This window comes from Cyprinodon tularosa, unplaced genomic scaffold (genome assembly GCF_016077235.1).
Source record: "Cyprinodon tularosa strain WSP-4 unplaced genomic scaffold, ASM1607723v1 ctg784, whole genome shotgun sequence".
In the NCBI taxonomy this organism is placed as follows: domain Eukaryota; kingdom Metazoa; phylum Chordata; class Actinopteri; order Cyprinodontiformes; family Cyprinodontidae; genus Cyprinodon; species Cyprinodon tularosa.
Window position 1 is genome coordinate 9,199 of NW_024039545.1, and position 25,842 is coordinate 35,040.

The 25,842-nt window shown below is 46.3% G+C and overlaps 1 protein-coding gene across 1 annotated transcript; it reads right to left on the reverse strand.

Moving 5' to 3' along the window:
- Positions 1–8,298: 8,298 nt before the first annotated feature.
- ftcd (formimidoyltransferase cyclodeaminase) lies at positions 8,299–17,142 on the reverse strand. The gene is made up of 14 exons (XM_038270929.1): positions 16,981–17,142; positions 16,420–16,603; positions 16,220–16,348; positions 16,036–16,124; positions 15,249–15,428; positions 14,775–14,912; positions 14,570–14,701; positions 14,440–14,501; positions 14,237–14,363; positions 14,000–14,161; positions 8,936–8,979; positions 8,721–8,859; positions 8,492–8,587; positions 8,299–8,417 (listed from the first exon to the last, which is right to left on the reverse strand). The coding sequence occupies exons 1-14, from the start codon at positions 17,032–17,034 to the stop codon at positions 8,334–8,336; spliced, it is 1,620 nt and encodes a 539-aa protein (XP_038126857.1). The 5' UTR covers positions 17,035–17,142; the 3' UTR covers positions 8,299–8,333.
- Between the last annotated feature and the right edge of the window lie 8,700 nt (positions 17,143–25,842).

The window sequence follows — 25,842 nt, forward strand, 5'->3', positions numbered from 1 at the left end:
GCTGAGGAGACGGACATCTCTATAGCTGAGGAGACAGACATCTCTATAGCTGAGGAGACGGACATCTCTATAGCTGAGGAGACGGACATCTCTATAGCTGAGGAGACGGACATCTCTATAGCTGAGGAGACGGACATCTCTATAGCTGAGGAGACTGAGGAGACGGACATCTCTATAGCTGAGGAGACAGACATCTCTATAGCTGAGGAGACGGACATCTCTATAGCTGAGGAGACGGACATCTCTATAGCTGAGGAGACGGACATCTCTATAGCTGAGGAGACGGACATCTCTATAGCTGAGGAGACGGACATCTCTATAGCTGAGGAGACGGACATCTCTATAGCTGAGGAGACGGACATCTCTATAGCTGAGGAGACGGACATCTCTATAGCTGAGGAGACGGACATCTCTATAGCTGAGGAGACGGACATCTCTATAGCTGAGGAGACGGACATCTCTATAGCTGAGGAGACTGAGGAGACGGACATCTCTATAGCTGAGGAGACAGACATCTCTATAGCTGAGGAGACGGACATCTCTATAGCTGAGGAGACGGACATCTCTATAGCTGAGGAGACTGAGGAGACGGACATCTCTATAGCTGAGGAGACAGACATCTCTATAGCTGAGGAGACTGAGGAGACAGACATCTCTATAGCTGAGGAGACGGACATCTCTGTAGCTGAGGAGACGGACATCTCTATAGCTGAGGAGACGGACATCTCTATAGCTGAGGAGACGGACATCTCTATAGCTGAGGAGACGGACATCTCTATAGCTGAGGAGACGGACATCTCTATAGCTGAGGAGACGGACATCTCTATAGCTGAGGAGACGGACATCTCTATAGCTGAGGAGACGGACATCTCTATAGCTGAGGAGACAGACATCTCTATAGCTGAGGAGACGGACATCTCTGTAGCTGAGGAGACGGACATCTCTATAGCTGAGGAGACGGACATCTCTATAGCTGAGGAGACGGACATCTCTATAGCTGAGGAGACGGACATCTCTATAGCTGAGGAGACGGACATCTCTATAGCTGAGGAGACGGACATCTCTATAGCTGAGGAGACGGACATCTCTGTAGCTGAGGAGACGGACATCTCTGTAGCTGAGGAGACTGAGGAGACGGACATCTCTATAGCTGAGGAGACAGACATCTCTATAGCTGAGGAGACGGACATCTCTGTAGCTGAGGAGACGGACATCTCTATAGCTGAGGAGACGGACATCTCTATAGCTGAGGAGACGGACATCTCTATAGCTGAGGAGACGGACATCTCTATAGCTGAGGAGACGGACATCTCTATAGCTGAGGAGACAGACATCTCTATAGCTGAGGAGACGGACATCTCTATAGCTGAGGAGACGGACATCTCTATAGCTGAGGAGACGGACATCTCTATAGCTGAGGAGACGGACATCTCTATAGCTGAGGAGACAGACATCTCTATAGCTGAGGAGACTGAGGAGACGGACATCTCTATAGCTGAGGAGACTGAGGAGACGGACATCTCTATAGCTGAGGAGACAGACATCTCTATAGCTGAGGAGACGGACATCTCTATAGCTGAGGAGACTGAGGAGACGGACATCTCTATAGCTGAGGAGACGGACATCTCTATAGCTGAGGAGACAGACATCTCTATAGCTGAGGAGACTGAGGAGACGGACATCTCTATAGCTGAGGAGACTGAGGAGACGGACATCTCTATAGCTGAGGAGACTGAGGAGACGGACATCTCTATAGCTGAGGAGACGGACATCTCTATAGCTGAGGAGACTGAGGAGACGGACATCTCTATAGCTGAGGAGACGGACATCTCTATAGCTGAGGAGACTGAGGAGACGGACATCTCTATAGCTGAGGACATCAACCGCACCGTCGACCTGCAGAAGCATGAACCTCCCAAAGGTAACGATGATCCTGCTTAGACCAAAGATAACTTCATGCATTCACACGCTTCTGGTCCTTTTATCTGATGCCAGTCTGTGACTCGTTCCTGTTTAATAACCTTTGAACTCTGGGGTCTTGTTCCAGAGTCTCTGTCCACCCAGACCAGCGAAGGTAAGTTTGGTCCAGTTCCCAGAACCGGTCCTGATACCAACAATCAGCACATTTACAGCCTGTGCAGAGCTGAAAGCTCATCAACCACTGATCTCTATTTATCCACTGGATTGCTGATAGCCCTAAAATGGTGAAGCAACCGTCCACCATCTTGGTACTCCCCACTCCCACAGAGACGTGCAGTAAAATGCCTCCCTGTGCAGCATTTAGCTGCTAAAACCAGCAGTTTTCTGTCTGCAGGAAGACGTTCTACTCGTAATTTCCCAGTCAGTGGAAGAACTAAGCAATAAATCCATCTATAGCCGATGGATCCTATAGTTTAGTCTGCAGACTAACATTAGTCTGGCTATCTCAGACTGACTGGAAGACATTGACATTGGGTCTAACGTTAGAAAATAGAAAGTAGAGGAAATAGAAAGTCATTCACTGAGAAATATTAATGTAGGAATTCTTTATTCAGTGGATGATGATGTCGTTTTTATAGTCTTTGGTTTATTTCTCATTTGAAAAAGTCATGAGCTGAAAAATATTGTATGTTAGATTGACAAAAAACCGCAACTCAAACATTTCAGCCCTATATATATATATACACTCACCGGCCACTTTATTAGGTACCCCATGCTAGTAACGGGTTAGACCCCCTTTTGCCTTCAGAACTGCCTCAATTCTTGGTGGCATAGATTCAACAAGGTGCTGGAAGCATTCCTCAGGGAGTTTGGTCCATATTGACATGATGGCATCACACAGTTGCCGCAGATTTGTCGGCTGCACATCCATGATGCGAATCTCCCGTTCCACCACATCCCAAAGATGCTCTATTGGATTGAGATCTGGTGACTGTGGAGGCCATTTGAGTACAGTGAACTCATTGTCATGTTCAAGAAACCAGTCTGAGATGATTCCAGCTTTATGACATGGCGCATTATCCTGCTGAAAGTAGCCATCAGAAGTTGGGTACATTGTGGTCATAAAGGGATGGACATGGTCAGCAACAATACTCAGGTAGGCTGTGGCGTTGCAACGATGCTCAATTGGTACCAAGGGGCCCAAAGAGTGCCAAGAAAATATTCCCCACACCATGACACCACCACCACCAGCCTGAACCGTTGATACAAGGCAGGATGGATCCATGCTTTCATGTTGTAGACGCCAAATTCTGACCCTACCATCCGAATGTCGCAACAGAAATCGAGACTCATCAGACCAGGCAACGTTTTTCCAATCTTCTATTGTCCAATTTCCATGAGCTTGTGCAAATTGTAGCCTCAGTTTCCTGTTCTTAGCTGAAAGGAGTGGCACCCGGTGTGGTCTTCTGCTGCTGTAGCCCATCTGCCTCAAAGTTCCACGTACTGTGCGTTCAGAGATGCTCTTCTGCCCACCTTGGTTGTAACGGGTGGTTATTTGAGTCACTGTTGCCCTTCTATCAGCTCCAACCAGTCTGGCCATTCTCCTCTGACCTCTGGCATCAACAAGGCATTTCCGCCCACAGAACTGCCGCTCACTGGATGTTTTTTCTTTTTCGGACCATTCTCTGTAAACCCTAGAGATGGTTGTGCGTGAAAATCCCAGTAGATCAGCAGTTTCTGAAATACTCAGACCAGCCCTTCTGGCACCAACAATCATGCCACGTTCAAAGTCACTCAAATCACCTTTCTTCCCCATACTGATGCTCGCTTTGAACTGCAGGAGATTGTCTTGACCATGTCTACATGCCTAAATGCACTGAGTTGCCGCCATGTGATTGGCTGCTTAGAAATGAAGTGTTAACGAGCAGTTGGACAGATGTACCTAATAAAGTGGCCGGTGAGTGTACATTGTGACCAGTCTAACTAGGGAGTACCAATATGGCGGCTGATGGCTTCACTTCAACCCCGTACTACCAACGGGCGGTCAGCAATCCAGGGAATAAACAGAGATCAGTGTCATCAGCTGATATTTGTGTTCCAGATGGAAGCTTCCAGACGGAGTTCCTGGATTCCCATAACGCCTACAGGAAGCTGCACGGAGCGCCACCTCTGGTTCTTAACAGGGATCTATGTGCTGAGGCTCAGGAATGGGCTGAACACCTGCTGGCAATAAACCGCCTGGAACCAGGCTGCAGCCATGATGGAGAGAACTCGTTCCACATGCACAGCTCCAAGTCCTTTAGACCAGCGGGTCGGTTCATCCGTAGAGTCATTGACCTGGAAGGACTCTCTCTCTCTCTCTCTCTCTCTCTCTCTCTCTCGCTCTCGCTCTCGCTCTCGCTCTCGCTCTCTCTCTCTCTCTCTCTCTCTCTCTCTCTCTCTCTCTCTTCTGTTCTATTCAGTCATTTAGAAATCCTGAAGAAGGCCTCCAGTTTATGTCATGATTACTTTAACTTTCCAGAAAAATGATTTCATCCTATCTCATGTTTCCAGGTAGGGAGGCGGTGGATTCATGGTACAGTGAGGTCCAACATTATGACTTCCAGAGACCTGGATTCCAGAAGAAAACTGGTAAAACGCCACATTCTCAGTTTTCTTTCTAATGTGTCTGGAAATCTGGAGAGGACCAACAGATTTCCTTAAACAAGTGAAGCATTAAAGGGAACGCCGTTTTTTTAAACATTGGGCCCTTGATTGTTAAAACAAAGTGGCGCGTGTATGACATCATCCGCACGCGCCGGCTACCGTTCATTCATCCTGTCCGCTGAACTGCTGCTAGTTTTCCTGACACCCCTGGAATCTGCTGACGATTCCTGGTTTCAGAACCCAACCTGTTGCATCCTACAGTTAAAGTGCAACAGTGCAGCTATTGGGCAGCAATTTGGGTTTCAAAGGTAAAAACGTCAAGTTATTGCAGGAGCTGATGGTCTACAAACCACTATAGACCACACCAGAACCAGAAGCCTCTCCCAGTCCACCAGTCAAGACCAAGGATCCTCCTAACCTGAGCAAACCAGACACTGACCCTGACCCCCTCCCAGACCCCATCTATTCAGAGGCAGAGCCAAGGCAATCTGGATGACCCAGCCAACCAGAGACCCCCCCTCAACAGGACCACCTCCAGCATGGTGTAGATCTAACTGATGCCTCTCTAGAAAGCGTTTATTGCACTGGTCTAAAACGATGAGCAATAGATTCTCTTCGTCCTTAAATGTTTCTGTTCTTTAAGCAAACGTCTCTGATTCCGTCGGTTCTGCAGGAAGCTTCTCTCAGGTTGTGTGGAAAAGCAGCAGAGAGCTCGGAGTCGGCTCGGCCTCTGATGGTAGACGAGTCTTCATCGTTGGACGGTACCGTCCAGCAGGAAACTTCACTAATCCAGGTCACTTTGAGAAAAATGTTCTTCCAAAAGGTGACAAGATTGACTTCATTTAAAAATAGTTGATTTCACGATGTTCATTTACAAACTTTGGAAAAACATTAACATCAGCTTCCTTACATCTAGACTCATATGTCCAATCGGCCTCTACAACCTGGAGAACGTGTGCAGGTTGGTTTCTCCACCAAACCATAGAACCTGTGGGTCAGATCACAGCCTGACGCTTCGCTTGGTTGTTTTGCAGATGAGATGTTTAGGAATGAGTTCCTGGATGCACACAACTCCTACAGAGCCTTGCATCAAACGCCTCCTCTGGTTCTGAACGCAGAAATGTGTGCTGCAGCCCAGAGGTTTGCTCAACACCTGCTGGAGTTAAATAAACTGGAGCAAAGCGAGGCCGTGGATGGAGAGAACACCTACTACATGTTCAGCTCCGCCCTCTTTCAGCCAACAGGTGGATCAACCTTTTTATTACAGCGGAACAGAGGAACACTTCAGGAGGAATGTTCTCCCCAAAGGTAACTAGAACCCTGATAAAACCGGACTAACAGGCTGGGATCTGACCGCCACAGGAAGGACGTCTCTGTCCCTTTAATATAGTGTCACTGATTCCCCCCCACTTTAGGGCGGAGCCTGGTGGAGTCCCATGACTGACCCAGAGGAGGCGTGAGTGTTTCCATCCCTCAGCGTAGGGAACATGGTGAACATCTAAAGCTGAGGAGTTTTAATTCTTCCCCACCTGCATCCCGCCACCTTCAGACTGCTCCACCGACCAATCAGGAGACACCGTTCTCTGGTTCCAGTCCTCAAACCCAGCGAGCCGCAGGACGGTCTGATCACTGGGAGCAGCTGGATCCAGATCCTGGTTCTGGACTTTCCACAAACAATGAGACTCTTCAGCGGACTGCAGGGCGAGAACATGGATCATCTCAGCAGATGAACAGCCAATCACAGCAGGATGGGATCCAGCGACTGGAATCCATCCAGTTGATAAATAATCCAGTTTTTCTACGGAGGAACTTTGAGCTGAGAAGGTTTCCCTCTCTGCTTCTTCCTGAATTCTCCCTTTAGAAGCAGGTGAAACAGAAATATCTCCAGTTCAGAGCCATTAGTCAGCATTGAGGTTTAATGGTAGATCTATGTTGTCTAGAGCTGAACTCTGAGCTGAAACTCCATGTATGAAACCAACCAAAGCCAACACCCCCGGGGGGGGGGGGGGGGGGGGGGGGGGGGGGAATTCTCTCATTTCCTCTGGTCTGATACTGGTTACACTGGGAACCAGGTTGGTTAATGACTGAAGCAATCAGCTGGTTTACCTTAGATACAACATTTAAACCTTTAATCTGACTGGATGATCTGGTTGATCCAGATCTATAAAGGAATGTTGTTCATTGTTTTTGTAGTAGAAAATAAACTGATTTTAAAAACTGAATCTGGAAGTTCTTCCCCACTTGGTTCTAAGTCAGAGTTTAACTAAACTCTCACGTCGTCCTTCAATCCAAACTCAGAACCTTCTAGATGTTCCTGATCCAGAATGGTCAAATCTGTGCAGAATCTACCTCAGCTACTTTCTGCCACACTGTTATCTCTCCACTAGAGGGCGCTTCCATCAGTTGGGCTTCAATTTCAGGATGAAATATCTACTTTTTAGTGTTTTTATCTGGAGTGAAAAGATCTAAACATTTCCTTCATCTTATTCCTGTCTTTATGAAAGAGCCAACTTCCTCCAGGGGGGTGTAGGGTGGGGTGGGGGGGTACCTAGTGTTGCCACCCCCTGAAAAGAAAAGGACCCCTCATGTGCCAGGTGACCCGATTCCCGTCACCCCTCCTCGTGTGGTGATTTTTTTTAGCCCCCATTTGTGTGTGAAATGATTTTTTTTACTATTTGGCTCAAATCTGCATTGAATTAGATGCATATTTGTGAGCGACATGAACACGCGGAAAACAATCTTTGCTGAATAAAATAAGCATCTTAAACATAAGCCTGTCCTGCTTAACTTAAACTGTACAAATGAACATAAAACAATAAATAAATGGTGCACATTTTTGGTGCAACAGCAAACTTGTAAACATATCTGTGCCTTAAATGCAATGACTGTAGGCTACCGCTATAAAACAGAAAATAAAATCATAATGAGCGGATTCTGGATCGTTACATATATGCTGTCAGCTGATTGGTCACAAAGCAGGACAGGGGCGGGAACATGTTTACCGTAAGTTTAGTATCTAACGTGGCCTTGTTCTTTATTTTCCATTAGCTTTTTACTATTTATTCACTCTCACAGTAATACGGGACAAAGTGCCTTCCTTTTCCACTAAATATGGGACAGGTGACCCTAACGGTACCCTGCCATTGCTAGCTGGGACACTGTTTCTAGGGTGGAGATCATTTCTCATATAAAAGTTGTTTCTTGAGGAAAGACCAAAGTTTGAACCCTGATCAAATGACGGCGCCCCCAATCACCTGGTCAACAGGTACTGAAGTCATCGACTAATTACACAGAAGTCTTTTCCTTAAACCTTATATTAAAGGTAGAAACCAGCTTGATAAAGGCGACTTTCTGCTTTTAGAGAGAAGAGAGTTCAGAACAGCAGAGATGGATCTCAGAGTCATGATGTCCACAGAGCTGCTGACCAACCAGACCTGGATGGTCCACGCAAAGTGACATCATAGCTTTCATTGGTTGGCTTGCAACCAGGACGATCCGTTACACCTGAAACCAGACGGCCAAATAATGCACCTCCCTGTCTGGAGATCCAGCTGCTCTGGCCTCTGCTACAACGACACCTTGATGCTAACATGATCCTCAGGGAGAACTTCCCACCAGGAGGTTAAATCCTCACAGAGATATTAGTATTTCTTGGTCAGGAACCAGAACCTTGGACCATCAGGAGAGGATTGGTCCTGATTCTGTACCTAGAAGGTCGAAAGATCGACACGGTTTTGATGAATAATGATTTTATTCTTCAGAAGGTCTCATGTTCTTTTCTCAGCAGCGTCCAGGATGGCGGCCACACTGTCTTTGGCTTCCTGCAGCAGCTCAGACACTCTTCTCTTTGTCTGAAGCAGCAACAGAAGCAGAATTAATGCTGATCCCACTGAATAAAAGGTTTAAAGGTCGGAGTCGAACTTACTGCCAGTTTGAAGGCCTCGTCTGAGATGTCTTTGAGGTTGATCAACACATTAAAGTACGCTCCATAAACGGCTGCTTCCAGGGCTTTGGCTGCAACCTGAAACCCACAGGTAGGAAGACTTTAGTCTGTGAAACGCTCTACGAAGCTATGAACTACAATGTTCATCTAGAAAATGAACAAATAGAGGAGATCAGATGTTTTATTCTAGAGCAAAGCTCCAAAGTTCTACCTGAGCATCGGACTTGCAGCCAATGTTTCCGTAGAGAACCATCTGTTTCAGAGGCGGCCAGAGGACGTTGATCTTCTGGGCCAGAGCCAGAGGGACGCCCACAGCCTGCTTCAGACCTTCCTGCACTGCAGCTTCTCGTCTGCAGGCAGAAACAACACAGCCTCCATCAGCAGAAGATAAACAGGAAGTGATGTTCTCAGGATCAGAACTTTCACCTTTTCCTCTCCTCTTCAGTTTTCTTTGGCATTTTCAGAGCCACCTGTAACCCAGACAAGCAGGAAAACAGATGAAGAACCGAAGTCATGACTCAAATCACCAGTAGGTGTCTCTGTTGTGTCTGCTCACAGCGTTTCTGCATATTTCTCTGCACAGGTGCATTTAAGTTAATTTATTTCACTAATTTAGATCAAAATTAGTTAATTTAGATCATTCTGAGTTTTTACTGGCGGTATTTAGCAGGAGACGGTAGGACTTATGAGCTAAAGTGTTCTAACTTTAGGACATAAAGGTTTTCTTAACTAAATACATCAATAACAGAAACTTTCATTCCACATTTTTTACCTCATTAGTTAAGGAGGCGTAACATAACTATGATGTTAGCCTTTCACCTTTGATTTTCTAGAGGTTGCTGCTTTGTATGCGTCACTTTGCCCCGGTTCTTGTCTGCAGGTGTTTCTATCAGCAGGTGTTTCTATCAGCAGGTGTTTCAGCCTGCAGGTGTTTCTATCAGCAGGTGTTTCTATCAGCAGGTGTTTCTATCTGCAGGTGTTTCTATCTGCAGGTGTTTCTATCTGCAGGTGTTTCTATCAGCAGGTGTTTCAGCCTGCAGGTGTTTCTATCAGCAGGTGTTTCTATCTGCAGGTGTTTCTGTCTGCAGGTGTTTCTATCAGCAGGTGTTTCTATCAGCAGGTGTTTCTATCAGCAGGTGTTTCTATCAGCAGTTGTTTCTGTCTGCAGGTGTTTCTGTCTGCAGGTGTGTCTGTCTGCAGGTGTTTCTATCAGCAGGTGTTTCTATCAGCAGGTGTTTCAGCCTGCAGGTGTTTCTATCTGCAGGTGTTTCTATCAGCAGGTGTTTCTGTCTGCAGGTGTTTCTATCAGCAGGTGTTTCAGCCTGCAGGTGTTTCTATCAGCAGGTGTTTCTGTCTGCAGGTGTGTCTGTCTGCAGGTGTTTCTATCTGCAGGTGTTTCTATCAGCAGGTGTTTCTATCAGCAGGTGCTTCAGCAGGTGTTTCTATCTGCAGGTGTTTCTATCAGCAGGTGTTTCAGCCTGCAGGTGTTTCTATCAGCAGGTGTTTCTGTCTGCAGGTGTGTCTATCAGCAGGTGTTTCTATCAGCAGGTGCTTCAGCAGGTGTTTCTATCTGCAGGTGTTTCTATCAGCAGGTGTTTCAGCCTGCAGGTGTTTCTATCAGCAGGTGTTTCAGCATGTGTTTCTATCTGCAGGTGTTTCTATCAGCAGGTGTTTCTATCTGCAGGTGTTTCTATCTGCAGGTGTTTCTGTCTGCAGGTGTTTCTGTCTGCAGGTGTTTCTGTCTGCAGGTGTTTCAGCAGGTGTTTCTATCTGCAGGTGTTTCTATCAGCAGGTGTTTCTTTCTGCAGGCTTTTCTGTCTGCAGGTGTTTCTATCTGCAGGTGTTTCAGCCTGCAGGTGTTTCTATCAGCAGGTGTGTCTGTCTGCAGGTGTTTCAGCAGGTGTTTCTATCTGCAGGTGTTTCTATCAGCAGGTGTTTCTGTCTGCAGGTGTTTCTGTCTGCAGGTGTTTCTATCTGCAGCTGTTTCTGTCTGCAGGTGTTTCTATCTGCAGGTGTTTCTATCTGCAGGTGTTTCTGTCTGCAGGTGTTTCTATCTGCAGGTGTTTCTATCAGCAGGTGTTTCTATCTGCAGGTGTTTCTATCAGCAGGTGTTTCTATCTGCAGGTGTTTCTATCTGCAGGTGTTTCTATCTGCAGGTGTTTCTATCTGCAGGTGTTTCTATCTGCAGGTGTTTCTATCAGCAGGTGTGTCCGTCTGCAGGTGTTTCTATCAGCAGGTGTTTCTATCTGCAGGTGTTTCTATCAGCAGGTGTTTCTATCTGCAGGTGTTTCTATCTGCAGGTGTTTCTATCTGCAGGTGTTTCTGTCTGCAGGTGTTTCTATCTGCAGGTGTTTCTATCTGCAGGTGTTTCTATCAGCAGGTGTTTCTATCTGCAGGTGTTTCTATCAGCAGGTGTTTCTATCTGCAGGTGTTTCTATCTGCAGGTGTTTCTATCTGCAGGTGTTTCTGTCTGCAGGTGTTTCTATCTGCAGGTGTTTCTATCTGCAGGTGTTTCTGTCTGCAGGTGTTTCTGTCTGCAGGTGTTTCTATCTGCAGGTGTTTCTATCTGCAGGTGTTTCTATCTGCAGGTGTTTCTATCTGCAGGTGTTTCTATCAGCAGGTGTTTCTATCTGCAGGTGTTTCTATCAGCAGGTGTTTCTGTCTGCAGGTGTTTCTATCTGCAGGTGTTTCTATCAGCAGGTGTTTCTATCAGCAGGTGTTTCTGTCTGCAGGTGTTTCTATCAGCAGGTGTTTCTATCTGCAGGTGTTTCTATCAGCAGGTGTTTCTATCTGCAGGTGTTTCTATCAGCAGGTGTTTCTATCTGCAGGTGTTTCTATCTGCAGGTGTTTCTATCTGCAGGTGTTTCTATCTGCAGGTGTTTCTATCTGCAGGTGTTTCTATCTGCAGGTGTTTCTATCAGCAGGTGTGTCCGTCTGCAGGTGTTTCTATCAGCAGGTGTTTCTATCTGCAGGTGTTTCTATCAGCAGGTGTTTCTATCTGCAGGTGTTTCTATCTGCAGGTGTTTCTATCTGCAGGTGTTTCTGTCTGCAGGTGTTTCTATCTGCAGGTGTTTCTATCTGCAGGTGTTTCTATCTGCAGGTGTTTCTATCAGCAGGTGTTTCTATCTGCAGGTGTTTCTATCAGCAGGTGTTTCTGTCTGCAGGTGTTTCTATCTGCAGGTGTTTCTATCAGCAGGTGTTTCTATCAGCAGGTGTTTCTGTCTGCAGGTGTTTCTATCAGCAGGTGTTTCTATCTGCAGGTGTTTCTATCAGCAGGTGTTTCTATCTGCAGGTGTTTCTATCAGCAGGTGTTTCTATCAGCAGGTGTTTCTATCAGCAGGTGTTTCTATCAGCAGGTGTTTCTATCTGCAGGTGTTTCTATCAGCAGGTGTTTCTATCTGCAGGTGTTTCTATCTGCAGGTGTTTCTATCTGCAGGTGTTTCTGTCTGCAGGTGTTTCTATCTGCAGGTGTTTCTATCTGCAGGTGTTTCTATCAGCAGGTGTTTCTATCTGCAGGTGTTTCTATCAGCAGGTGTTTCTATCTGCAGGTGTTTCTATCAGCAGGTGTTTCTATCTGCAGGTGTTTCTATCAGCAGGTGTTTCTATCTGCAGGTGTTTCTATCAGCAGGTGTTTCTGTCAGCAGGTGTTTCTATCTGCAGGTGTTTCTATCAGCAGGTGTTTCTATCTGCAGGTGTTTCTATCTGCAGGTGTTTCTATCTGCAGGTGTTTCTGTCTGCAGGTGTTTCTATCTGCAGGTGTTTCTATCTGCAGGTGTTTCTATCAGCAGGTGTTTCTGTCTGCAGGTGTTTCTGTCTGCAGGTGTTTCTATCTGCAGGTGTTTCTATCAGCAGGTGTTTCTGTCTGCAGGTGTTTCTATCAGCAGGTGTTTCTATCTGCAGGTGTTTCTATCTGCAGGTGTTTCTATCTGCAGGTGTTTCTATCTGCAGGTGTTTCTATCAGCAGGTATTTCTGTCAGCAGGTGTTTCTATCTGCAGGTGTTTCTATCAGCAGGTGTTTCTGTCTGCAGGTGTTTCTATCTGCAGGTGTTTCTATCTGCAGGTGTTTCTGTCTGCAGGTGTTTCTATCTGCAGGTGTTTCTATCTGCAGGTGTTTCTATCTGCAGGTGTTTCTATCTGCAGGTGTTTCTATCAGCAGGTGTTTCTGTCAGCAGGTGTTTCTATCTGCAGGTGTTTCTATCTGCAGGTGTTTCTGTCTGCAGGTGTTTCTATCTGCAGGTGTTTCTATCTGCAGGTGTTTCTATCTGCAGGTGTTTCTGTCTGCAGGTGTTTCTATCTGCAGGTGTTTCTATCTGCAGGTGTTTCTATCAGCAGGTGTTTCTGTCTGCAGGTGTTTCTATCTGCAGGTGTTTCTATCTGCAGGTGTTTCTATCAGCAGGTGTTTCTGTCTGCAGGTGTTTCTATCTGCAGGTGTTTCTATCTGCAGGTGTTTCTGTCTGCAGGTGTTTCTATCTGCAGGTGTTTCTATCTGCAGGTGTTTCTATCAGCAGGTGTTTCTGTCAGCAGGTGTTTCTATCTGCAGGTGTTTCTATCAGCAGGTGTTTCTGTCTGCAGGTGTTTCTGTCTGCAGGTGTTTCTATCTGCAGGTGTTTCTGTCTGCAGGTGTTTCTGTCTGCAGGTGTTTCTATCTGCAGGTGTTTCTATCAGCAGGTGTTTCTATCTGCAGGTGTTTCTATCAGCAGGTGTTTCTGTCTGCAGGTGTTTCTATCTGCAGGTGTTTCTGTCTGCAGGTGTTTCTGTCTGCAGGTGTTTCTATCTGCAGGTGTTTCTATCAGCAGGTGTTTCTATCAGCAGGTGTTTCTATCAGCAGGTGTTTCTGTCTGCAGGTGTTTCTATCTGCAGGTGTTTCTATCAGCAGGTGTTTCTATCTGCAGGTGTTTCTATCAGCAGGTGTTTCTGTCTGCAGGTGTTTCTATCAGCAGGTGTTTCTATCTGCAGGTGTTTCTATCTGCAGGTGTTTCTATCAGCAGGTGTTTCTATCAGCAGGTGTTTCTATCAGCAGGTGTTTCTGTCTGCAGGTGTTTCTATCTGCAGGTGTTTCTATCTGCAGGTGTTTCTATCAGCAGGTGTTTCTATCTGCAGGTGTTTCTATCAGCAGGTGTTTCTATCTGCAGGTGTTTCTATCTGCAGGTGTTTCTATCAGCAGGTGTTTCTATCTGCAGGTGTTTCTATCAGCAGGTGTTTCTATCTGCAGGTGTTTCTATCTGCAGGTGTTTCTATCAGCAGGTGTTTCTATCAGCAGGTGTTTCTATCTGCAGGTGTTTCTATCAGCAGGTGTTTCTATCTGCAGGTGTTTCTATCTGCAGGTGTTTCTATCTGCAGGTGTTTCTATCTGCAGGTGTTTCTATCTGCAGGTGTTTCTGTCTGCGGGTGTTTCTATCTGCAGGTGTTTCTATCTGCAGGTGTTTCTATCTGCAGGTGTGTCCGTCTGCAGGTGTTTCAGCAGGTGTTATATCACCCTGTGATCCTCACCATGTAGCTGTTGAAGGCAGAGGAGTCTGCATCCACCATGTGCAGCAGCTCATTCATTGCCTGATGAAATGGAGGAATCAGCTTCCTCATCACGCTGTCCAGATTCTCAAACTGTCTCTTTCCGTATGTCATCTGTCCCACCATGGCACCTAATGCTGCCCCCTACAGGAATAATAGCATCACAGCAATTATAACATGAAGGTGACTCCCCCTGCTGGACGGCCTTTGGTGGCTCACCATGGATGCGATGGCAGCAGAAACCGATCCTCCTCCCGGAGCAGCAGTTCGAGCGCCGACACTGTGAACAAACTGCTGCAGAGACAGAGATATAAGGCCGCCTTGTTCCTCTGACCTCACCATGTACCTGTAAGAAACCTCCACATTTACCACAGCCTGTCATCTGATGTCTGCCTCTGAACCTGCAGGAGGAGTAAACTCACTCTATGATTCTCTCCTTTGGGTTGAACGGGCCGAGGGAATCTAGACCCAGTTTGCTGATTACCTGCAGATCGTTAAGGAGACGTTCAAATGCAGAACTGACCCTGCTAGCAAACAGACTTGCCTACTGACCAGGCGGACTTTGTGCTCCTCCTCAATGATGAAGAGCTGATCTCTTTTGATGTAGAAGTCAGCAGAGTCCAGCAGAGCTTTTAGGGGAATCAAACCGACGATCTGAGAGCCGACCACCGGCAGCTTCAGCTCCTGAACACCATGAACATCTGTCATAGTGCAACTCACGCCTCTGCAGGTTCATTGTAGACATCCAGACCTTTACCTCAGCATCCCTGCAGATCTCCTCATACACAGCGTGCAGCGGCGTCATCTCAAAGTCCAGGATGTTAGTGGACACCTGAGCCAGGTTGGCTTCCTCCAGGTACCAGCCCATCCCCTGCACCTGCTTCAGGAGTCCTGGCTGCTCAGAGCGAGACAGGAAGTCAGAGAAAGGTGCTGCTAGACCTTCATACCTGCGTTCAACAGGCAGAGACCCAACCAGGTCAGCAGAAGCTTGATGTGCTGATTGGTTCAGGATTAGATTCATTCATTCATTCATTCATTCATTCATTCATTCATTCATTCATTCATTCATCTCATCTTCATTAATGATTCAGCCATTAGCATGTAGCTCACCACCAGCAGTGCGTGGATGTGTGAATAAAGGGTGAAAAACGGAGCTCCCAGTAATGAATTATCATGAATTAAGTTCTAGAGTATCTGATTTCCTGATGAACATGTATCTCCCAGCATGCACCTGGTCCTTCCCTCGGCCCTGCTCCCGGATGTCCAAGGCAATACGATGAGCCTGTTCTTTGGTGCTGATCAGATTCACGTTGTACGCAATCAGGAACTTGCGAGCCCCGGTTACCGTGGCGCCCCATGATGGCACAAAGAGGGCGGGGCCAAAGTCTGGGGCCCAGTCCTCACGCTTCAGCTGCAGGGAAGGAGGAGAACAAAGATGGTGGATCTGTGGGTCTTGATGAAGTGAAATTCATTCCTGACTATGTGAACTCTAGCATCATCATGTCTTGTTCTGTGTGAATATTCGCTAATATTAGCTTCTGTTCTGAAACCAGTTCCTTTGGTTTATGATGTGATGAAAGCTGAATGATAAGATAAAATATTCCACTCTGATGTCGCTCCTCAGTATCTCCAACCCTCTAAGGGTTTCCTGTCCTGCAGGTTTCAGAGGTCTCCTTACTGCCACCCACTGGACTGACTGACAGGCAGCATTAGCAAACATCAGGGAGATGCTTGGCGATCGTTTTTTACTCGAGCTTCGAGCGGTAACTAGGTGACTGTCAGAGAGTAAACCAACACTTATTGGCCTATTTTTCAGACTGATCCAATCAGCTCTCTGATCAACCAGTCGCCTGGAACGCTGGTTGATCAGAGCATCGCTTTGGACAGAAACGCTGCACAGGTTTCACCAGCACCTCTTCCTCACACCGCTCTCTGTTGTTGTCTGCGAAATCGCAGTAGTTCTAATCCAGGTGAGCAGGAACATGGTAAAACTGAATGTTGCTTGATTGATCACAGACCTTCTCAGGTAAAGCTTCATACTCTCCAGACCGGACTGATGGCAGACTCCTCCTGGATTCTGATCGCGCTGCTTCTCCATAAAGATACACTGAGGATAAATTAAAAAATCTGCTTTTATTTTACATCTCTTCCAACATTCCCCAGTTGTTCAGATGTTCTGGTTCTTCTGGTTCGGCCTCTCACCAGGAACGTGCAGCATCTCTGCCAGTCTGCGTCCGAACTCGTTGGCACAGTGGACGCAGTCGTCCATAGTGACGTTCTGGACTGGGATGAAAGGACAGACGTCCAGCGCCCCGGTCCGTGGATGCTCTCCTAAAGCAGAAGCAGACCTTCATCAACAGTTTGTCCTGAGGAGAGAACATCCGCCGTGGACTCACACTGACCTGAGTGTTTCCTCATGTCAATGAGGCTGAAGGCTCGCTGGGCGGCATTCAGCGCCCCCTCCACCACCGCCTCTGGGGAACCCACGAAGGTGTAGACAGTCCTGTTGGTGGAGGCCCCTGGGTCAACGTCCAGCAGGCTGCAGCCGGGGGTTTGAGAGATGGCTGCAGAGATGGCATCGATCACCTGGGGAAAGGTAGAGAAGCAGCCTGGTTTCAGAGATCAGATCACTTCAGATGTTTTTAGGACCTTCAGCCGAATCCAAACAAAGCTGATGGTTGATCAAAGTCTGTTAGGATGATGCAGGAGATGTTTATTGATTATTCTGACCACTCTAGGAGCTTTAACTCACTGCAGGGTCACTAAAGGGCTTAAACCAGCATCTCCACCATGTTCGACTGGTTCCCAGTCATTTGGGTTTGACTGCATGCTGGGGGCAGAATGGATGCAGTATAGTCTGATAAACATTAGAAGATGCTGGTCCTGGACCTCTGGCTAGATGTTTGGAGCTGAAGAACACAGAACATGGAGCTTCAAGAAGCAGCAGAGCTGCAGAGTCCTACCTGTTTGTCTCGACCCTCAGAGAAGTTCGGAACACACTCCACCAGCAGAGCCATGGTGTCTGCAGACTGCAGGGGGACAGTAGACTTCAGCCTCACCCCCCTTCCCACACATCCTCCGGGGGCCAATCATTAACCATGGCAGCCACATGACTGGGGTTGCACAACTCTGAAGGCATGCTGGGGCCCCGTCCATCCACAGGGGGGGGGGGGTCACAGAACACCCTATGAAGGCCCAATAGATTGAATTTGGTTCCTTTGGTGAAAAACCCAGAAACAAACTAAAACTCCTTCAGTCACTGAAATAGTTCAGGTTGAAGCTTTAAAGATCTGAATAAAGCTTCAGCTCAGATGTTTCACCAGGAGAAGAAGGTTGGATGAAGCCAGAGGCTGATGAGAAGCTCCATGTTTATCAGATAGGGAGACAGAGAGGTCCAGAGTCTGACAGATAAACTCGTCTCTGTTGGACTTAATAGTTTTTAATCAGTTAGAAAGTAGAAATAAACTGTGGAACATTTTCTAAACCTGCTTCTGGAAAACAGAAGATGAACTTCACAGCAGGACTGGATCAGAACCCATAAAAACACAGAATGGAGAAGAACCAAGGTGTGTGTGTGTGTGTGGGGGGGGGGGGGGGGGGTTGTTTCACATTAATTATCTAAATTCAAAAATTGGATCTCTCTTTACTTTAACTTTTTAATCCAAATTAAACATCAGTTTCTCCTCTGAGGTAAAACCTCCCAGAAGGAAACGTCCGACTGTTCTTTGAACCAGTAGAGGAGAAACAGTGACCCCTGCTGGTCGCATTATAGCTACAATCCTGGTTCTACTGATCAGGAGGTTACAGACTCCAGTGTCATAATGAGATACTTTAACTAGGACATGACAGCTGCCCTGAGCGTAAACACCCAGGGCCGGAGATAAGAGGACACATGGTGGGACAAAGGAACCATCAGATCAAGAATCCCTTTCCAACTGAAAACTGCAGCATCTTCATGGGGAAACCTGAACCAGTGATGCTCAGACCTCCACACCCTCAGCTTCCTCCTCCAGTCAAATCCTAAAACCACACGTTCAGAAATTCAGTCAAACACAGGCAGCATTTTAAAATATTTATTCCAGAAGTTTCATGGAGGGAAAAGGCAGAAGCCCCAACAGGAAACGTCTGAAAGGGAAATAGGATATTTGGTGTCTGGTCTGTTTGAGGAACTATATAAAACTAAAAGTAAAGCCAGTAACCTTCAGGAGCTGTAGATGTGCTGTTTGCTGTTCCTGGAGCTTGATCCTGGTCCCAATGAAGACTGGCGTGATGATGTCACAGAAGAAGAAGGGTTTAACTCCAAGCAAGGAGAAAAAGTCTTTTCTTCAGGTGAAGGTCTTTCATGGTGAGACAAATAAAAGTAAACAAATCCAAAGGTCTGAGCTTACGATCCGTTAAAGAGGCCATAAGATTCTGAGCTTAAATTCCAGCCAAACCCATTTACACATTAACAGATAAAACCTTTAGATAAATCAAACATTACCGCCACATATCTGACTCTATAACCATTAAAACAACTATTTTCATTCCTTTCAGACGGAACTATTCACAGACTGGATTATATTAAACTGAACTTCGAATATTCACCACTGTATGGCGCCATTTCCATTTTTCCTCTGATCACGGAGCAGCCGGCTTGCTTGGACTCACATTGAATCATGGGATACCCGAGGCTACGAAGGATTCAGCGGACCCGTCCTTCAAAACGGGGGAAAAGAAGGACGCATTCGTCGGCCGCATAACGACGAGTCTTCCAATGCCTCAGCGCCGCACTATGATGTAATCAGCCTATGAATCTGGCCTTCAGAGGATGCAGCCGCTGGATTTCAACACAACAAGAGAGAGAGAGAATTGCAGCAGAGTGCGGGGGGGGGGGGGGGGGGGGGTGGGAAACCAGGAAAACAACAGAAACAAATAACAAATAACCTATAAAGACAAATAGGAAGTAAACTAGAATAACTATGAAGAACTAATGGAAATAGAAACCAAGGAATCACAGGATAGCAACGACAAAAGATATTGGATATTGTCTCTCCAACAGAACAACAGTTTGCATCATTTGAATCCACAACAAGGCTTTCTATAATCTGGCATCAACTGTCTGAGAAGCCACAGAACAGAAAAACAGAAGTTTCCTGGGTTGTGCCACAGAGGCAGAGTGAACAAGTGAGAACAATGATCCAGGTTGCCTCACAGGAAAAATGACAAATCCTGCAGACATCTGTGACAGAAACACTCATTTTAGGCATCGGATTTTATGCCCCTCTATGGAGCTACACGTTTCTAAGTAATCATTTCATCACAATGTCCACGTCAATGGAAATGTTTCCAAAATCTACCAGACCCTAGAAACACCCTGGGAACCATCAGAAAACAAGCAGTCTGCTGTTTCCTAGCAGAGGACCAAAGCTACCAATCTGTCTAAGCTATTCACCCTTAGCAACACATGAAGCTAATCATTTTCTGATACCTTTTGGACGACTTCCTGCGCCAGTTTTATTCCATCTATCTGTAAGCAAAGAAAACCTTTGCAACGTTCACCTTAGGCAGCCCGGGGAATCTTGGAAGCAGACCTGGAAACATGTTCCTGATTTCCCTGGAGAACAATGCTTTGTGCAGTCAGTAAAACACATGAAGACATTTTAAAAGAAAAAACTGAGAGTAAAGAGCTGCTTTAGGTTTCTGGAGTCAGGAGGAAGGTTGTCTGACTCTGAGCTTTGACTCTTCCAGATGATGTAATGGTGACCATGAAGACAGAACGTCCTGTCTGGTTCCTGAATGTGAGGCTATCAGCAGCATCTCCGAGGAAGAACGTCCTTAATGATTAGAGGGTTAGGCTTAGGCTTAGTACTATTTAACGCCCTCGCACGTGTTAAATAGGCGTTTCCTCTTGGGGATGTGTGTTTTCTGCAGAGGTATGGGTCTTTTCAGAAATTAGCAAAATAATCCACTATGCCTTTAACAACAAAAGCAAAACTAATATTGTAAAAAAATAGAACAAACAGGTAAAAGATGGTAAGATTAAAATCTAGGAGAGGTCTGTTTTATGATCTCATTGGCTGCTCAGCTGGGTATTTATCACCAACACTTCCTCCTCTACCACTCACCTTAAACCTTCAGACAGCAGTGATTGTAAAAGGGGCCATAAACAGTCAGAAGGCGTCTGATCTGCAACATGGAAGGCTGGTTCTGCATTGTTCTCATGTGGGGTAAGAAAACCTCCTCGCCTCTCTGGTTTCTGCTGCAGATGATCTGTTTCCATTAGCAGTGAGAGTCGTTGATTAACCAGCAAAATGACCGTTTAACTTTCAGTTAAACTTTCACTGTTCTTGGTCCCAGCTATTTATTAACCTAAATGAGGAAAAAACAGCAGCTTATTAAAGACAGGATCCAACCAAAGGATCCAGACTAGAACAGAACTGGACCAGAACCGGGTGGAACAAAATGTTTGCCTGTCCAGCTCTGTTTGAGCTGCATCATTCAGAAGGTCAGGACTTGGTGGAAACAACCTGGGAGAATAGATCCATCCTGCCTCGTATCTGCAGCACAGGATCGGGTCCTTCCTGATGTCAGAGTCCGTCTGATTCCATTAAAGACGGTTTGGACACTCTGGTACCAACAGAGCTTCATTTAGATCCATCAGCTGATGAGTCTCCAATTAAGCTAAGCTCGTGTCAGAAAGGGTCACAATAGGTTCGCTGACCTCCAATGGTCTCCATGGTGACCAGATCTCAGTCCAACAGAAGGCAGAATTAGTTTATTTCATTGGACGTTACAACAGAGAGTCATTCAGCGATTTATAGACCAACAGGAGGACTTTAAAGTCTATTTTCTGAGACTCTGTAAAGATTCTGAGTCATCCAGGTCATGGTTAAAAAGTTCAGTGTAAGGAGCCGGAGGTGAAGCTTTCTAGATGTTTCTCCTTTCAGCCTCGAGGCTTCTTCAGTTCTAACTAGTGGAACAAAGAATTCTGGGGAACCAAAGGGGCTCTGATCCCTCCCACTGGACTGGCCATGGAGGTCATCAGGGGGTTAATGGTGGTTCCCTCGTCAGTTTTGGTCCCATGTCTCATTGAAGTGAGTCAGGTGAGGGCAGGTGAGGCGAATCTTCTGGGTATTGTTCCTAAAGGTCATTTTGTTAGTAGGTGTAAGGTTCTGTCTGAGACCACCTTCTCTGTTGAGAGATGGTTTTTCCAGGTTAACAAAGATGGCTTCCTTAACCTCTCTATCAAACCATCTGTCTTCCTTGGCCAGAATCTGGACGTTGTTGTCCTCAAACGAGCGTCCTTTAATCTCCAGGTGTAGCTGAACAGCAGAGTCCTGTCCTGAGGAGTTGGCCGTCCTGCGTAAAGTTTCTCTCACTGTTTTGACGTCGGAGAGGAAAACGCCCGACAAAAGTATTTAGTATTTAGTATTTGAGTTAAATCAGATGACAGGCAGAGCTTCCTTCTTTTTATAGATGTTATTGTAGACCTAGACGCCAGTCTTTTGCCAGCTGCATTCGGCTTTTCGACATTTCAACATTTTTTCACTTCTGAATGGTAAAAAACTTCTTTAAGCAGACTTTGCCCCTCTAGAAACAAGCTTCACTTTGGAGACCCTGGATGTTATGGACCAAGTCATCTTAAAGGGTTAGAGGGCAAAGTGAAGGTAGAGGAGAAGATCTGGTTAAAGGATCCATAGCATCGTCCAAAGATGCTCCTGTCTTAGGATGTCCTTATGGCGGAGTCACTGAGATTAAGGGTTTCAAACCAAAGTTTCTAAGATTACTAGATTACACTTCCATCTTCAGATTATAGAATAGTTGTAATCAACATATATCACAGATAAACGTAGTTAAAATCAATTAAAATATTTGTTTTGGACTCAAGAGACCTGGAGCAATTCTAGAACATGTTTGTTCCCTGAAGAGGAGAATATTTAAAAGAGTCAAAAACCTTTTTACACTTCAGTGAATCTTAAAAAAGTTTCCTTTGCTATCTGCGCCAAGAAAGGAGATTGTAGATCTAGGGAATCAGATCTATCAGAATGGGCGCCTCGTTAAAGTCATATAACCATGTTTCTGTGAACAACAAAACATCAGGATTATGGTCATCAATGAAGTCATTGATCAAAAAGCGGAGATCTAAAGTTCAGTAAAGCAGCTTTATCTAACTTAGTGGGCGATATTCACTCTGCTGGTTGGATCGGACCATTTATGGCTTTTAAATGTGGTTGCTTATAACCGTCTCTTATCGTTTTAGCTTTGTTCTTTCTGCCATAAATTAACTCTCAGATTTTATGACCGTTTCCCATCAGGGACCCTGGAAATGGTCATTTCTGGTAACACCGATGCCTGATCAAAGAGAAGTGATTTGAAGGTCCTGATTTGGGATAGATTAAAGTCGACCCTCAAGGGCCGCAGTCCTGCAGGTTTTAGATGTTTCCCTGCTTCAGCACAGCTGATTTTCATCAATAGCTGATTAAAAGGCTATTGTTGAACTGCAATCATCAGAATCGGCTATGCTAAACATTTCAAACCTGCAGGACAGCGGCGCTGGAGGGCCGATTTCAGGAAGCCTTTGGTGTAGAAGACCTGAACAACTGATGGGTTTGATGGGGAACTGGGTTCAAATGTAGTGAGATCCTCATCTTGGATGGGCGCCAAGAGGCCGGGTCATTACGGGTCATTGTGGTCCCACATGTCTGAGCAACGTATCTCACCCTTTGTTGGATCTATGCAATAAAAAATGGAGGCCGACATAAGAGGAAAGCCAGTTCTAAGACGCCGCTGTTTTCTCATAGATTTAAAAGAACAATAAAGTTAGATCGCTCCAGGAGCCACACACTGGATTAATTCATACTTTATATAATTACTAAAACATGTGTTTTTTTAAATATTTTGATACAAGTTCAGTAAGAATGTCTCTGTAAAATTCAGACGTTATGACAGGCAGAGCTCTCCATAGGAAAGCTGTAGTTTAACAGCAGGATAAAGAGTTTGGCTGGGTTCCGATTTCCTCTAAGTTCTTCTAGTTTATGAGGCAAACTTAAGACATTTAGTCAAAATCATTTCCACATAGAGAAAACCTGTAGTGACTTTCATGCTGATCTACAGACTGCCTCTTTATTCTTTTGGGTTTCTTTCAGTGACGACGCAAATTTATCGCAGGTGCTGGTAGAGTGGAGTTCAGATGCTTGGATCAGGACGGTTTGTTAGTCTGTCGACTGTGGAAAATAAGACAAGAATTATCAATGTTTCTGATAATAAACTCAGAAAAAAGATTGTTGGAAGTTCTATGAGTCGCATGTCTGTTTAAAGAGAATGTAATAAACCTGGAGTCCGGACTTTCTTTATCTGCTTTTTCAAACCTAAGTTGTTGATTTTTCAGTTTTCACTTTTTTCACTAACTGGTGGAGCACTTCTCTCCAGAGACGTTTCCCTCCATCGAACGATCTTCACTTTAATTGGAGCAATAAGCCTTTTAGACTGAGAGTTATCGACCGACTCATCTCACAGGGTTAGAGGGCAAAGCGGAGGTAGAGAAGGTCCAAAGCACCGTCCAAAGATGCTCCTGTCCAAAGATGCTCCTGTCTGAAGATGCTCCTGTCTGAAGATGCTCCTGTCCAAAGATGCTCCTGTCCGAAGATGCTCCTGTCTGAAGATGCTCCTGTCCAAAGATGCTCCTCTCCAAAGATGCTCCTGTCTGAAGATGCTCCTGTCCAAAGATGCTCCTGTCTGAAGATGCTCCTGTCCGAAGATGCTCCTGTCTGAAGATGCTCCTGTCCAAAGATGCTCCTGTCTGAAGATGCTCCTGTCCGAAGATGCTCCTGTCCAAAGATGCTCCTGTCCGAAGATGCTCCTGTCTGAAGATGCTCCTGTCCGAAGATGCTCCTGTCCGAAGATGCTCCTGTCCGAAGATGCTCCTGTCTGAAGATGCTCCTGTCTGAAGATGCTCCTGTCCGAAGATGCTCCTGTCTGAAGATGCTCCTGTCTGAAGATGCTCCTGTCCGAAGATGCTCCTGTCTGAAGATGCTCCTGTCTGAAGATGCTCCTGTCCAAAGATGCTCCTCTCCAAAGATGCTCCTGTCTGAAGATGCTCCTGTCCGAAGATGCTCCTGTCTGAAGATGCTCCTCTCCAAAGATGCTCCTGTCTGAAGATGCTCCTGTCTGAAGATGCTCCTGTCCGAAGATGCTCCTGTCTGAAGATGCTCCTGTCTGAAGATGCTCCTGTCCAAAGATGCTCCTGTCTGAAGATGCTCCTCTCCAAAGATGCTCCTGTCTGAAGATGCTCCTGTCCGAAGATGCTCCTGTCTGAAGATGCTCCTGTCCGAAGATGCTCCTGTCTGAAGATGCTCCTGTCTGAAGATGCTCCTGTCTGAAGATGGTCCTGTCCAAAGATGCTCCTCTCCAAAGATGCTCCTGTCTGAAGATGCTCCTGTCTGAAGATGCTCCTCTCCAAAGATGCTCCTGTCTGAAGATGCTCCTGTCCAAAGATGCTCCTGTCCGAAGATGCTCCTGTCTGAAGATGCTCCTGTCCGAAGATGCTCCTGTCTGAAGATGCTCCTGTCTGAAGATGCTCCTGTCTGAAGATGCTCCTGTCCAAAGATGCTCCTCTCCAAAGATGCTCCTGTCTGAAGATGCTCCTGTCTGAAGATGCTCCTGTCTGAAGATGCTCCTGTCTGAAGATGCTCCTGTCTGAAGATGCTCCTGTCCAAAGATGCTCCTGTCCGAAGATGCTCCTCTCCAAAGATGCTCCTGTCCAAAGATGCTCCTGTCCAAAGATGCTCCTGTCCGAAGATGCTCCTCTCCGAAGATGCTCCTCTCCAAAGATGCTCCTGTCTGAAGATGCTCCTGTCCAAAGATGCTCCTGTCCAAAGATGCTCCTGTCTGAAGATGCTCCTGTCCAAAGATGCTCCTGTCCGAAGATGCTCCTCTCCAAAGATGCTCCTGTCCAAAGATGCTCCTGTCCAAAGATGCTCCTGTCCGAAGATGCTCCTCTCCGAAGATGCTCCTCTCCAAAGATGCTCCTGTCTGAAGATGCTCCTGTCCAAAGATGCTCCTGTCCAAAGATGCTCCTGTCTGAAGATGCTCCTGTCTGAAGATGCTCCTGTCCAAAGATGCTCCTGTCCAAAGATGCTCCTGTCCAAAGATGCTCCTGTCCAAAGATGCTCCTGTCTGAAGATGCTCCTGTCCAAAGATGCTCCTGTCCGAAGATGCTCCTCTCCAAAGATGCTCCTGTCCAAAGATGCTCCTGTCTGAAGATGCTCCTGTCCAAAGATGCTCCTGTCCAAAGATGCTCCTGTCCGAAGATGCTCCTCTCCGAAGATGCTCCTCTCCAAAGATGCTCCTGTCTGAAGATGCTCCTGTCCAAAGATGCTCCTGTCCAAAGATGCTCCTGTCTGAAGATGCTCCTGTCTGAAGATGCTCCTGTCCAAAGATGCTCCTGTCCAAAGATGCTCCTGTCTGAAGATGCTCCTGTCCGAAGATGCTCCTCTCCAAAGATGCTCCTGTCTGAAGATGCTCCTGTCTGAAGATGCTCCTGTCCAAAGATGCTCCTGTCTGAAGATGCTCCTGTCCAAAGATGCTCCTGTCTGAAGATGCTCCTGTCTGAAGATGCTCCTGTCTGAAGATGCTCCTGTCCAAAGATGCTCCTGTCCAAAGATGCTCCTGTCCAAAGATGCTCCTGTCTGAAGATGCTCCTGTCCAAAGATGCTCCTGTCCAAAGATGCTCCTGTCCAAAGATGCTCCTGTCTGAAGATGCTCCTGTCTGAAGATGCTCCTGTCCAAAGATGCTCCTGTCCGAAGATGCTCCTCTCCAAAGATGCTCCTGTCTGAAGATGCTC

Bases quoted from the DNA above. Each gene is read 5' to 3' on its own strand.
- ftcd (XM_038270929.1), bottom strand. From the start codon at position 17,034: ATGGCTCTGCTGGTGGAGTGTGTTCCGAACTTCTCTGAGGGTCGAGAC. The intron at 16,604-16,980 runs GTAGGACTCTGC...ACCTTTCCCCAG, and splicing joins CTGAGGGTCGAGACAAACAG to GTGATCGATGCCATCTCTGC. The intron at 8,418-8,491 runs GTAAGTTCGACT...TTGCTGCTTCAG, and splicing joins ACGAGGCCTTCAAACTGGCA to ACAAAGAGAAGAGTGTCTGA.